This window comes from Delphinus delphis, chromosome 15 (genome assembly GCF_949987515.2).
Source record: "Delphinus delphis chromosome 15, mDelDel1.2, whole genome shotgun sequence".
Taxonomy (NCBI): Eukaryota; Metazoa; Chordata; class Mammalia; order Artiodactyla; family Delphinidae; genus Delphinus; species Delphinus delphis.
In genome coordinates this window covers 51,853,395-51,866,935 of record NC_082697.1, presented here as the reverse complement: position 1 = coordinate 51,866,935, position 13,541 = coordinate 51,853,395, and the positions used below count along the sequence as shown (strand labels likewise).

The following is a 13,541-nucleotide window of genomic DNA, read 5'->3' as shown; positions in this document are numbered from 1 at the left end:
GGCCCCCTCCTCTCAGGTGCTCGCCCCACCTCACTTCCTTGTCTTCTCCATAGAGCTTGCCTGACCTGCTTCCTCGCCCTGACCTCTGCAATACAGGGTCGGCCTTGGGCCTCCTCTCTTCCCTTTCTACTCTCTCTCCCCAAGCAATCACATCTATCCTCATGGTGGTCTTTGGGTGGCTCCCCCAAATTCAACCTCCAGCTCAGACCTGACCCTTGAAGTCCTCAACATCAGCATGTGGACATCTAGCAGGCAGCTCGCACTGAGAATGTCCAAAACCAGACTCTTGATCTGCTCTCAAGTCCCTGCCTCAGGTCTGCCCCCCTCAGGAAATGAAAACTATGCTTTCAGCCAATTAAGCCACAACCAGGGCATTTCTCTCTTTCTCTAACACCTCATGTCCAATTAACAAAACCTAATGGTTCTCACCTTAGAAACATCCAGAACCTGACCACTTCTCACCAGTCTGCTGCCACCGTCACCCTCACTCTGAACTAGACCCCTGCAAATGCCCCCAACCTGGTTCCTCTGAAACTCAGGTCAGCTCTCCTGGGTCTCCAGCACCTCCCCGCTGCACTCAGAGAGCACAAGCCCTCCTCACATCCTGCAAAGCTGTGCGTGGCCCCTGCTGCCTCTCCTGCTGCTCCTGCTGCCTCTCCTGCTGCTCCTGCCCCAGTTCACTCACTCCCAGTCACGCTGTCGCCTCCGGCCCTCGAATTCAGGAACCATGTTTCCTAGGCCTCACTGCCCTACTGCAGCATCACCTTCCTCCTGCCACTCAGCCCCCTGCCCAATGTCACCTAATCAGAGACCTTCCCTGACCAATCAGAAGACATCGACCTCCTCCCTCATCCCTGTCACTCTGTCCCCTAAACCTATTTTTCTTATCACCATGACCCCTGATGTATCTGCTTGATGACCGCTGGAATGTAAGCCTCAAGAAGGCAGGGGCTTTGTTCTGTTCACTGCTGTATTCCCCTAACCCCTAACAGTGCTTGGTATGTAACAGGCACTCAACAAGGACCTGGCAAGTGAATGAGTGAACAGGTGAAGGACAAGCCCAGGGGGATGTGTGGAAACAGCCTCCTTGAGATAAATAAGGGGCAACAGGCACAGAGGAGATTTTAAGCTACAAATAAGGCATTTACTCAGAAAAGTAGAAAGCTATACAAATGATCAAGCAAATCATAAGAAAAGAGGCCAGTGTCATGAGTTTCCACACCAGACTTTCCCTAATTCTGTCTCAGATGGGTAAGATGGATGGATAGAAGCTATTTAGCCATCCATCCCCTACTTTGTTAAAAAAATTTTGGAGGTAGTCTCTCTGCTTCTCTACAGACTGTCTTCTATGAATTCAAGGCCCTATCTTCTCTGTGCATCTTGCCCAGCAAATCTGAGTGACCTCTCCCCTCCTGTGAATTTCTCTAAAAGTATTCACCATTGGTACCTAATAAATGGAACTGTTTGTACAAGAATATCAGCCCACGCTATGTGCATGCACTAGTGCCGTGCTCCAAACACACATGGCATTCAGCCTGATGGGAAGTCTGTGATCTCCATCAGTCCAGTCACCTTTGCCTCTTGGGCCTCACAGCCCTGCCAGGGACTCAACAAAGAAGGCAAGCCCAGATCGATGGACAGTGTGGCCCCAATAACTGGACCCCAGCAAGGATGCCTTGGTTCCCCATTCCATTGGTTTCCCAGCTACTTATCCACTCAACAGTGCTCAAGGCATCAGCAACGTGATGTCACACTCCGGGCCCTGGGCTCAAGAGAGCCTGCCTTTCAGGTTCCCTCCCCAGAATGGAGCTGAAGAAAAGCCTGGTCTTGATCCCAGCCCTCAGCAGAATCCCTTCTCTTCCAGGTTACAGTTCAGGGGCCTGATAACCTTCCTTGTCTCTTGGTTCAGTGTTCACCCCGCCTCCTCATTAGCACAGGGACCTCTAGGTAACTTCACCACTCACTGTGGAACCCATGTGAGTGGCTTCTTGCCCCAGACACAAGGCATCACTCTTGGGGAAGGCTCTCTGCTGACCGTAAGTGGCTCACACACACACAAATGGAGGTGAAAAAGAAAACCAACCTGTTTCTTGGAGCTGGAAGTCTTGCATTTACCTAAGAGAGCTGGTGCTGCTTCCATCTTTGGAAAGCGAGAATGGAAAGAACAATGAGAAGAAAAAAAAAAAGTAGGGCAAGCACGTTCATTTGAAAAGAAAAGAAATGAGCCAACAACTAGCAAAGAAGAGAGTCTAGCTCCTTGGGAGGTCGAACTCTGCCACAAACCCAACAAAGGGCCGGGCTGAGAAGCAGCACCTCGCGCTAAACTGGTCAGATACACTTAGATTCTCGGCCAAACTAGCCTACGAGGCTGGCCCAAGACGGCCAAGACCAGGACAGCTCAGGGAGCTGGTCGGGACTCACATCGTCGTCCGAGTCTCCACCTTGCATTGTGCCCACAACGCGTTTGCTGGGTCGGCCTGAGGAGAACAAAAGCATGAAGAGAGTATGAAAACCTTGTAGGATACAGGACAGGAAACGGCCTTCAAGATTTGCTTTCCTTTAGAAAACTGGGAAAAAGAAGAATCACATTAAAAAACTGACTTAAGAAAAAAAAAAAAAACGGACTTAAGTAGGTACTTTCCTGGTGGTCCAGTGGTTAAGGTTCCACGCTCCCAGTGCAGGGGGCCTGGGTTCAATCCCTGGTCAGGGAACTAGATCCCACATGCATGCCAAAACTAAAGATCCTGCATGCCACAAATAAAGATCCCATACGAGGCAACGATGATCCCACGTGCTGCAACTAAGACCCGGCACAGCCAAATACATAAAACAAGTAAATAAATACTTAAAAAAAATAAAAACAAAAAACTGACTTAAGTAGCATCCAGCTAATCAGAACTGTGATAGTAATAGATTTTCTGCATTTCCACTTTGAAAAAGAGGAAAAGGGCATTAAAATATAAGCACAAATCATAAATCAGAAAAATAAATATGCATCCTGTAAATATTTTAGGTAAAAATCACTGAATCCCATTATTAGTATACATGCAATAGAATAGATGTGCTCTCTGTTGAAAAAAGAAATATATTCTCCTTTTATGGGCCAGTGTCACTTGTACTTGAATCTATGTCTGAGCTCCAAACAGTAAAAAAAATTTAAGTATCACATTAATTTATCCTTCAAAACACCATCATTATCTAAGTGATTCTCCCCTCCTCCTCTGGAAGTCAATGTTTTCTAGATGAGACTCTGCAAAAACTCAAGAGCCATCCTTGCTGGGTGAAGGCAGAGAGCTGCACATACCCGAAGGCTGAAAAACAGCCACCGGTGACGCCAGGGCCAGGCCTCAGAAGAAAGGCAGCGAAGGCAGCTCAGAGGAGCTCATTCAGGGCAGGCCTGGAGATGGCCATCAAGAGCTGTTTATGGACACGCTCCCTTGGTCAGATAAAATGCAACTCTTGTGTTGTCTGAAGAATTTATTTGTAGTTTTTGGAAACGAACCCTGTGATTTTACTTCTGCAGGCTGAGTGGTCAGCAGGAGAATTTAGGAAACCAGTGCCCTTACTATGTTCTATTGAGCCAATTCCATACCTTTTTAGAGCCTTGGCCCCCATCTGCAGAATGGGAGTCATAACCTCTAACCTCTATTTATATCATGAAGCTCTTAAAAAATAAAAGGAAGAGAAAGGAATCAGAGCATCTAATTATCCTATAAAAAAATGAAATGTAATAAATAAAAATAGCTGAGCCTATAAGAGAAAGCAGTTAATATAGAAGTTAATATAAAACAATAAAGATGATTTACGACTTAGAAGTATTATATACATAAAAATGCAATTTTGTTCCAAAAATTAACAGGTAGTAGAAATGCTTTATAGGCAAATATAGGGCAATTTAGTATCTATCAAAATAACAATTTATATAACCTTTGACCTAAGAATTCCATTTTTAATGATGCAACCTAAAAAAACACTTGCACATATGCGGAAAGATGTACATACAAAGGAAAGAGTGGAAATACTTAAATATATATCAATATGGAATGCCCAAATAAATTATGGGTACAGCCACAGGATGGAATACTATGCAGCTGTCAGAAAGAATGAAGCAGATTTATATTTTACTGACATGGAAAAGGTTCCAGTATATTTAATAATAATTTTAAAAAGCAAGTACAGAACCACACACAATCTGGTCCCATTTAGGTTAAAAAATGTTTCAGGTGATCTTTGTGTCCACATCTGAGTGTGTGTGTGTGTGCGCACTCACGAGCACACACTTGTAAATGTGTGGAAAGGTAATTTGGAAGGACACACTCCAAGCCACTGGCCATGATCCCTGTAGGTGAGGGTGTGGGACATGAGGAAGACCCCAGGGGAGCACCTACATTTGCTCCACATATGTTATTGCTTGAATCTTTTGCAGTAAGGAGGTAGAAACTAGAAGAACCTTTTTTTTTTTTTTTGGCCATACCTCACAGCATGGGGGACCTTAGTTCCTTGGCCAGGGATCAAACCTGTGCCCCCTGCAGTGGGAGCACACAGTCCTAACTACTGGACCGCCAGGGAATTCCCAGAAGAACGTTTTTTTTTAACAGCACAGATGCTCATGTAAGTCCCTTATTTGTGCATTAATTCTCTGACCATAAGGGATGTAACCACTGAGAGCAGTTTGGACCCACAATGGGCAGAATTCAGCTGATCAGCAGAGGCAGTGTGTTATGTGGCCTCTGTGAGAAGTACCAAACCATAAATAAGACTGGTTATTCTTGGGGCGAAAGGTAAGAGTATTAGCAGCAAAGATGACCACTGACCAGTTTAAGAGCCAAATCCTGATGAAAAACAGGGCAGTGTGCTTATGGGCCTCGAAACCAAGCAGCCCTGACCCAATCCCGGCCGCCATTTCCTGTGACAGGGCATGGGGCGGAGGGCAAGCAAGAGCCACTGTGGTACCTTGCAAGAGCGCCTCCATGGCTGTCCGTGGCTTGGACAGCCGTCTCTCTTCTAGTTCACTGTCGGATTCATCGTCCTCCTGGATGTCAATGTCGGAGTCATCATTACCTGGCAGCGACACAAGTAGGCAAAACAAAAGGGCAGCTCCGTCATTGCCTCTAAAACAGCTTCTGTCCAGTAAGGCTCTTGTCAAAAGCCATCTGTGCTTCTGAGCCTTTCTTTTGATGCATTTGATTTTACAAGGCTCTTGGGAGTTGCCTGTAGATACTTAGTGAAGAGTTAATGCAAACAACCATAGGCTAGTTTTTTTATAAACAATTTTCCAAAGCAAGAAAAAAGTGGGTCAGTTATATCAGTTAGAAACATTATTCCAGTATGTAAAACTAAAAATTTGACTAGCCAGCTGTCAAGGTAGCTGGGAGTTCTTCGTTAGTGGGGGGAAAAAAACCATTCTCTGTTCAGTCTTAGGCCATGTTACCAGAACTCAAGCTCCTTGAAGATAACACGAGGGAAGTGGAGCCCACTGAAATGGTCAGCAACTGCACCAGAACAAGCCTGGAGGCAAGAGGGAGATGGGTCAGGAAGGGCCTGTTTGGGCTGCCTGGGAAAGATAGCTACCTGGTGACTGGCAACGAAAATTGGTGCTCGTGATATTCCTTACTGGAGAAAACTCATTATAAAGGTAAAGAAAGGTCATTCTCAGTGCAATGGGCTTTTACATTAATTTCTTAAATACTCCTCTGGAGTCTTGTGCAGGTTGAACATTTCCTAATGTAAACCTACAAAAGGAGAGTTTCCACAGTGGGGAGAAAAAACTTTCACTGCCCAGCCCAACTGCTCTGTGCCCAGAGAGTGACAGAGGTTTTAGAAGGATGGAACTGGAAGAATGCAGTTGCTGTTCTCATCACTGACTCTTAAGACAGTTTGGAAGTAGAGTTAATTGTTCATCTACAAAAGTGCTTTGCATAACTCCTGCTGTAAGAGAGTAATGAAATGGCAGCTGCATCTAGCTGTGCACTGAGGGAAAGTTTCCTGCTTCCTTTAGCCCTGGAGAGAAGAGCTGTACTCTACAGCACGAAGGGGCAAAGCTGGGAGCTGGAGAAAGTGTCAATAAGGGCATCCTGTAAGGACTTCAGTACAATCAAGCTGACAACTACCACCTTATAAAAGCTGTTACAGAGAATGTGATTAGATATTAACACAAATTAATGACCACAAAGTGAAATCACTCTTCAGATTAGTTTTTTTACTTCCTCCAGGAAAATTATGACATTAAATCCTCACCCCATGCAATATAAAGCAAATGATATCATGAATTTTAAACCAACATTAATACAGGTACCTTGGGCTCAGTACGATTTCTTCTGACAAGTCACAGCAATAGACTGAGGACCAAGCATGTAAACTAAAGTTAATACACGCTGACACCGAAATCACCGAGTTGTCAGTGACACGTTAAAATGAGGATGGCCAACTAGGGTGCCGGGATGATTCAACAGGAAAATAATAGACTTTCCAAAAAGTAGTGCTGGGACAAATGGACAGCCACACACAAAAGAATGAGCTAATATACAAGAATTAACTCAAAATGGGTCAGAGACCTAAATGTAAGAGTTAAAACTATAAAACTCCTAGAAGGAAAACAGAGGGGTAAACCTTGGTGACCTTGAATTCAGCAGTTTCTTAAATATGACACTAAAAGCACAAGCAACAAAGAAAAAAACTGATAAACTGTACTTCATTAAAACTTTGTACAGCAAAGGACAGCATCAAGAAAGTGAAAAGACAGTCCAGAGAATGACAGAAAATATTTGCAAATCAGAAATCATATATAAGGGTCTAGTATCTAGAATATATAAGTCAACAATAAAAGGAAAACCCAATTTAAAAATCTGCAAAGGGCTTGAATAGATCTCTCCAAAGAAGATATACAGACAGCCAATAAGCAGATGAAAAGATGCGCCATTTCATCGGCTATCAGAGAAATTCAAATCAAAACCACAATGAAGGGCTTCCCTGGTGGTGCAGTGGTTGAGAGTCCGCCTGTCAATGCAGGGGACACGGGTTCGTGCCCCAGTCCGGGAGGATCCCACGTGCCGCGGAACGGCTGGGCCCGTGGGCCATGGCCGCTGGGCCTGCCCGTCCGGAGCCTGTGCTCCACAACGGGAGAGGCCCGCGAACCACCAAAAAAAAAAAAAAAACACAAAAAAAAACAATGAAATATACTTCATACACACTTAAACTTAAACTTTGTAAGTTTCTCCTTTTAGATCAACACTGTCCAATAGAAATATGCCAGCCCCAGATGCAATTTAAAATTTTCTACTAACTACATTAAAGCAAAAACAGGTGAATTAATTTTAATAATGTTTTATTTAACCCAATATATCTAAAATGTCATTTTAATAAGTAACCAATAGGAGACTGGTTCAAGTTGGCAGAGTAGAAGGATGTGCTCTCACTCCCTCCTGCAAGAGCACTGGAATCACAACTAACTGCTGAACAATCATCAACAGGAAGACACAGGAACTCACCAAAAAAGATACCCCACATCCAAAGACAAAGGAAAAGCCACAGTGAGATGGCAGGAGGGATGCAATCAAAATAAAATCAGGGGCTTCCCCGGCAGCACAGTGGTTAGGAACCCACCTGCCAAGGCAGGGGACACGGGTTCAAGTCCTGGTGTGGGAAGATTCCACATGCTGTGGAGCAACTAAGCCCATGCGCCACAACTACTGAGCCTGCGCTGTAGAGCCCGCGAGCCACAAATGCTGAGCCCGTGCACCTAGAGCCTGTGCTCCGCGACAAGAGAGGCCACTGCAATGAGAAACCCGCGCACCACAATGAAGAGTAGCTCCCTGCTCACCGCAACTAGAGAGAGCCCGTGTGCAGCAACGAACACCCAATGGAGCCAAAAATAAAGATAAATACACAAAATAAAATCAAATCCCATAATTGCTGGGTGGCTGACTCACAGACTGGAGAACACGGATACCACAGAAGTCCACCCACTGGAGTGAAGGTTCTGAGCCCCACGTCAGGCTTCCCAACCTATGAGTACAGCAACGGGAGGAGGAATTCCCAGAGATTCAGACTTTGAAGGCAAGCGAGATTTCATTGCAGGACTTCGACAGGACTGGGGGAAACAGAGACTCCACTCTTAGAGGGCACACACAAAGTAGTGTGCACATCGGGACCCAGGGGAAGGAGCAGTGACCCCATAAGAGACTGAACCAGACCTACCTGCTAGTGTTGGAGGGTCTCCTGCAGAGGCGGGGGGTGGCTGTGTCTCTCCGTGAGGACAAGGACACTGGCAGCAGAAGTTCTGGGAAGTACTCCTTGGTGTGAGCCCTCCCAGAGTCCAACATTAGCCCCACCAAAGAGCCCAGGTAGGCTCCAGGGTCGGGGCGCCTCAGGCCAAACAACCAACAGGGAGGGAACCCAGCCCCACCCATCAGCACACAAGTTTTACTGAGCTCTGCCTACCAGAGCAACAGCCAGCTCTACCCACCACCAGTCCCTCCCATCAGGAAACTTGCACAAGCCTCTGAGATAGCCTCATCCACCAGAGGGCAGACAGCAGAAGCAAGAACTACAGCCCTGCAGCCTGTGGAACAAAAACCACATTCACAGAAAGACAGACAAGATAAAAAGGCAGAGGGCTATGTACCAGATGAAGGAACAAGACAAAACCCCAGAAAAACAACTAAATGAAGTAGAGATAGGCAACCTTCCAGAAAAAGAATTCAGAATAATGACAGTATGATCCAGGACCGTGGAAACAGAAGAGAGGCAAAGACTGAGAAGATGCAAGAAATGTTTAACAAAGACCTAGAAGAATTAAAGAACAAACAAACAGAGATGAAAAATACAATAATTGAAATGAAAACTACATTAGGAGGAATCAATAGCAGAATAACTGAGGCAGAAGAACGGATAAGTGACCTGAAAACAGAATGGTGGAATTCACTGCTGCGGAAGAGAATAAAGAAAAAAGAATGAAAAGAAATGAAGACAGCCTAAGAGACCTCTGCGACAATATTAAATGCAACAATATTCGCATTATAGGGGTCCCAGAAGGAGAAGAGAGAGAGAAAGGACCAGAGGAAATATTTAAAGAGATTATAGTCGAAAACTTCCCTAACATGGGAAAGGAAATAGCCACGCAAGTCTAGGAAGCAAAGAGATTCCCATACAGGATAAACCCAAGGAGAAACACACTGAGACACATAGCAATCAAATTGGCAAAAATTAAAGACACAGAAAAATTATTGAAAGCAGCAAGGAAAAAACGACAAATAACATACAAGGGAACTCCCATAAGGTTAACAGCTGATTTCTCAGCAGAAACACTACAAGTCAGAAAGGAGTGGCATGACATATTTAAAGTGATGAAAGGGAAGAACCTACAACCAAGATTACTCTACCCAGCAAGGATCTCATTCAGATTCGATGGAGAAATCAAAAGCTTTACAGACAACCAAAAGCTAAGAGAATTCAGCACCACCAAACCAGCTCTACAACAAACGCTAAAGAAACTTCTCTAAGTGGGAAACACAAGAGAAGAAAAGGACCTACTAAAACAAACCCAAAGCAATTAAGAAAATGGTCATAGGAACATACATATCAATAATTACCTTAAAAGTGAATGGATTAAATGCTCCAACCCAAAGACACAGGCTTGCTGAATGGATACAAAAAAAAGACCCAAATATATGCTGTCTACAAAAGACCCACTTCAGACCTAGGGACACATACAGACTGAAAGTGAGGGGATGGAAAAAGATATTCCATGCAAATGGATATCAAAAGAAAGCTGGAGTAGCAATACTCATATCAGGTAAAATAAACTTTAAAATAAAGAATGTTACAAGAAACCAGGAAGAACACTACGTAATGATCAAGGGATCAATCCAAGAAGAAGATATAACAATTATAAATATATATGCACATAACATAGGAGCACCTCAATACATAAGGCAACTGCTAACAGCTATAAAACAGGAAATCGACAGTAACACAACAGTAGTGGGGGACTTTAACATCTCACTTACACCAATGGACAGATCATCCAGACAGAAAATTAATATGGAAACACCAGCTTTAAATGACACAATAGACCAGATAGATTTAATTGATATTTATAGGACATTCCATCCAAAAGCAGCAGATTATACTTTCTTCTCAAGGGTGCACGGAACATTCTCCAGGATAGATCACATCTTGGGTCACAAACCAAGCCTCAGAAAATTTAAGAAAATTGAAATAATATCAAGCATCTTTTCTGACCACAACGCTATGAGATTAGAAATGAATCACAGGGAGAGAAAGTAAAAAACACAACACATGGAGGTTAAACAATACGTTACTAAATAACCAAGAGATCACGGAAGAAATCAAAGAGGAAGTTGAAAAATACCTAGAGACAAATGACAAGGAAAACACGACAATCCAAAACCTATGGTATGCAGCAAAAGCAGTTCTAAGAGGAAAGTTTATAGTAATACAATCCTACCTCAAGAAACAGCAAACATCTCAAATAAACAATCTAACCTTACACCTAAAGGAACTAGAGAAAGAAGGACAAACAAAACCCAAAGTTAGTAGAAGGAAAGAAATCATAAAGATCAGAGCAGAAATAAATGAGAAAGAAACAAAGAAAACAATAGCAAAGATCAATAAAACTAAAAGCTGGTCCTTTGAGAAGATAAACAAAATTGATAAACCATTAGCCAGACTCATAAAGAAAAAGAGGGAGAGGACTCAAATCAATAAAATTAGATATGAAAAAGGAGAAGTTACGACACCACAGAAATACAAAGCATCCTAAGAGACTACTACAAGCAACTCCACGCCTATAAAATGGATAACCTGGAAGAAATGGACAAATTCTTAAAAAGGTATAACCTTCCAAGACCGAACCAGGAAGAAATAGAAAATATGAACAGACCAATCACAAGTAACGAAATTGAAACTGTGATTAAAAATCTTCCAACAAACAAAAGCCCTGGACCAGGGCTTCCCTGGTGGCGCAGTGATTGAGAGTTCGCCTGCCGATGCAGGGGACACGGGTTCGTGCCCCGGTCTGGGAAGATCCCACATGCCACGGAGGGGCTGGGCCCATGAGCCAGGGCCGCTGAGCCTGCGCGTCCGGAGCCTGTGCTCCACAATGGGAAAGGCCACCACAGTTAGAGGCCCGCGTATCGCAAAAAAAAAAAAAAAAAAAAGCCCTGGACCAGATGGCTTCAGAGGTGAATTCTATCAAACATTTAGAGAAGAGCTAACACCCATCTTTCTCAAACTCTTCCAAAAAACTGCAGAGGAAGAAACACTCCCAAACTCATTCTATGAGGCCACCATCACCCTGATACCAAACCCAGACAAAGATACTACAAAAAAAGAAAATTACAGACCAATATCACTCATGAATATAGATGCAAAAATCCTCAACAAAATACTAGCAAACAGAATCCAAGAACACACTGAAAGGATCATACACTGTGGTCAAGTGGGATTTATCCCAGGGATGCAAGGATTCTTCAATATATGCAAATCAATCAATGCGATACACCATATTAACAAACTGAAGAAGAAAAACCATATGATCATCTCAATAGATGCAGAAAAAGCTTTTGACAAAATTCAACACCCATTTATGATAAAAACTCTCCAGAAAGTGGGCATAGAGGGAACCTACCTCAACATAATAAAGGCCATACACAACAAACCCACAGCAAACATCATTTCAATAGTGAAAACTGAAAGCAATTCCTCTAAGATCAGGAACAAGAAGACAAGGATGTCCACTCTCACCACTATTATTCAACATAGTTTTGGAAGTCCTAGCCATGGCAATCAGAGAAGAAAAAGAAATAAAAGGAATACAAATTGGAAAAGAGGAAGTAAAACTGTCACTGTTTCCAGATGACATGATACTATACATAGAGAATCCTAAAGATGCTACCAGAAAACTACTGGAGCTAATCAATGAATTTGGTAAAGTTGCAGGATACAAAATTAATACACAGAAATCTTTTGCATTCCTATACATTAATGATGAAAAATCTGAAAGAGAAATTAAGGAAACACTCCTATTTACCACTGCAACAAAAAGAATAAAATACCTAGGAATAAACCTACCTAGGGAGACGAAACACCTGTATGCAGAAAACTGTAAGACACTGATGAAAGAAATTAAAGATGATACCAACAGATGGAGAGATATACCATGTTCTTGGATTGGAAAAATCAATATTGTGAAAATGACTACACTACCCAAAGCAATCTACAGATTCAATGCAATCCCTATCAAATTACCAATGGCATTTTTTATAGAACTGGAACAAAATACCTTAAAATTTGTAATGGAGACACAATAGACCCCGAATAGCCAAGGCAGTCTTGAGGGAAAAAAACGGAGCTGGAGGAATCAGACGCCCTGACTTCAGACTATACTACAAAGCTACAGTAATCAAGACAATATGGTACTGGCACAAAAACAGAAATATAGATCAATGGAACTGGACAGAAAGCCCAGAGATAAACCCACACACCTATGGTCAACTAATCTATGACAAAGGAGGCAAGGAAATAAAATGGAGAAAAGACAGTCTCTTCAATAAGTGGTGCTGGGAAAACTGGACAGCTACATGTAAAAGAATGAAATTAGAACACTCCCTAACACCATACACAAAAATAAACTCAAAAAGGATTAGAGACCTAAATGTAAGACCAGAGACTATAAAACTCTTAGAGGAAAACATAGGAAGAACACTCTTTGACATAAATCACGGCAAGATCTTTTTTGATCCACCTCCTAGAGTGATGGAAATAAAAACAAAAATAAACAAGTGGGACCTAATGAAACTTAAAAGCTTTTGCACAGGAAAGGAAACTACAAGCAAGATGAAAAGACAACCCTCAGAATGGGAGAAAATATTTGCAAATGAATCAACGGACAAAGGATTAATCTCCAAAATATATAAACAGCTCATGCAGCTCAATATTAAAGAAACAAATAACACAATCCAAAAATGGGCATAAGACCTAAATAGACATTTCTCCAAAGAAGACATACAGATGGCCAAGAAGCATGTGAAAAGCTGCTCAACATCACTAATTATTAGAGAAATGCAAATCAAAACTACAATGAGGTATCACCTCACACCAGTTAGATTGGGCATCATCAGAAAATCTACAAACAACAAACGCTGGAGGGGGTGTGGAGAAAAGGGAACCCTCTTGCACTGTTGGTGGGAATGTAAATTGATACAGCCACTATGGAGAACAGTATGGAGGGGTTCCTTAAAAAACTAAAAATGGAATTAGCATATGACCCAGCATTCCCACTACCGGGCATATACCCAGAGAAAACCACAATTCAAAAGGACACATGCACCCCAATGTTCATTGCAGCACTATTTACAATAGCCAGGACATGGAAGCAACCTAAATGCCCATAGACAGACGAATGGTTAAAGAAGATGTGGTACATATATACAATGGAATATTACTCAGCCATGAAAAGGAACGAAATTGAGTCATTTGTAGAGACGTGGATGGATCTAGAGACTGTCATACAGAGTGAA

At 42.7% G+C, this 13,541-nt stretch overlaps 1 protein-coding gene across 6 annotated transcripts in view; it reads right to left on the bottom strand.

The window, feature by feature from the left end:
• The window catches only part of CLUAP1 (clusterin associated protein 1), a 42,831-nt gene that overhangs the window by 1,955 nt on the left and 27,335 nt on the right, over positions 1–13,541 (bottom strand). For 4 of the 6 annotated variants that reach the window (XM_060031626.1, XM_060031630.1, XM_060031627.1 and 1 more), the window contains 3 exons: positions 4,954–5,061; positions 2,422–2,477; positions 2,084–2,140 (listed from right to left, as the gene is read on the bottom strand). In XM_060031626.1, the coding sequence (XP_059887609.1) occupies positions 2,084–2,140; positions 2,422–2,477; positions 4,954–5,061 (221 nt within the window). The remainder of the gene's footprint in view (positions 1–2,083; positions 2,141–2,421; positions 2,478–4,953; positions 5,062–13,541) is intronic. The other 2 variants (XM_060031628.1, XM_060031631.1) reach the window with 1 other exon arrangement.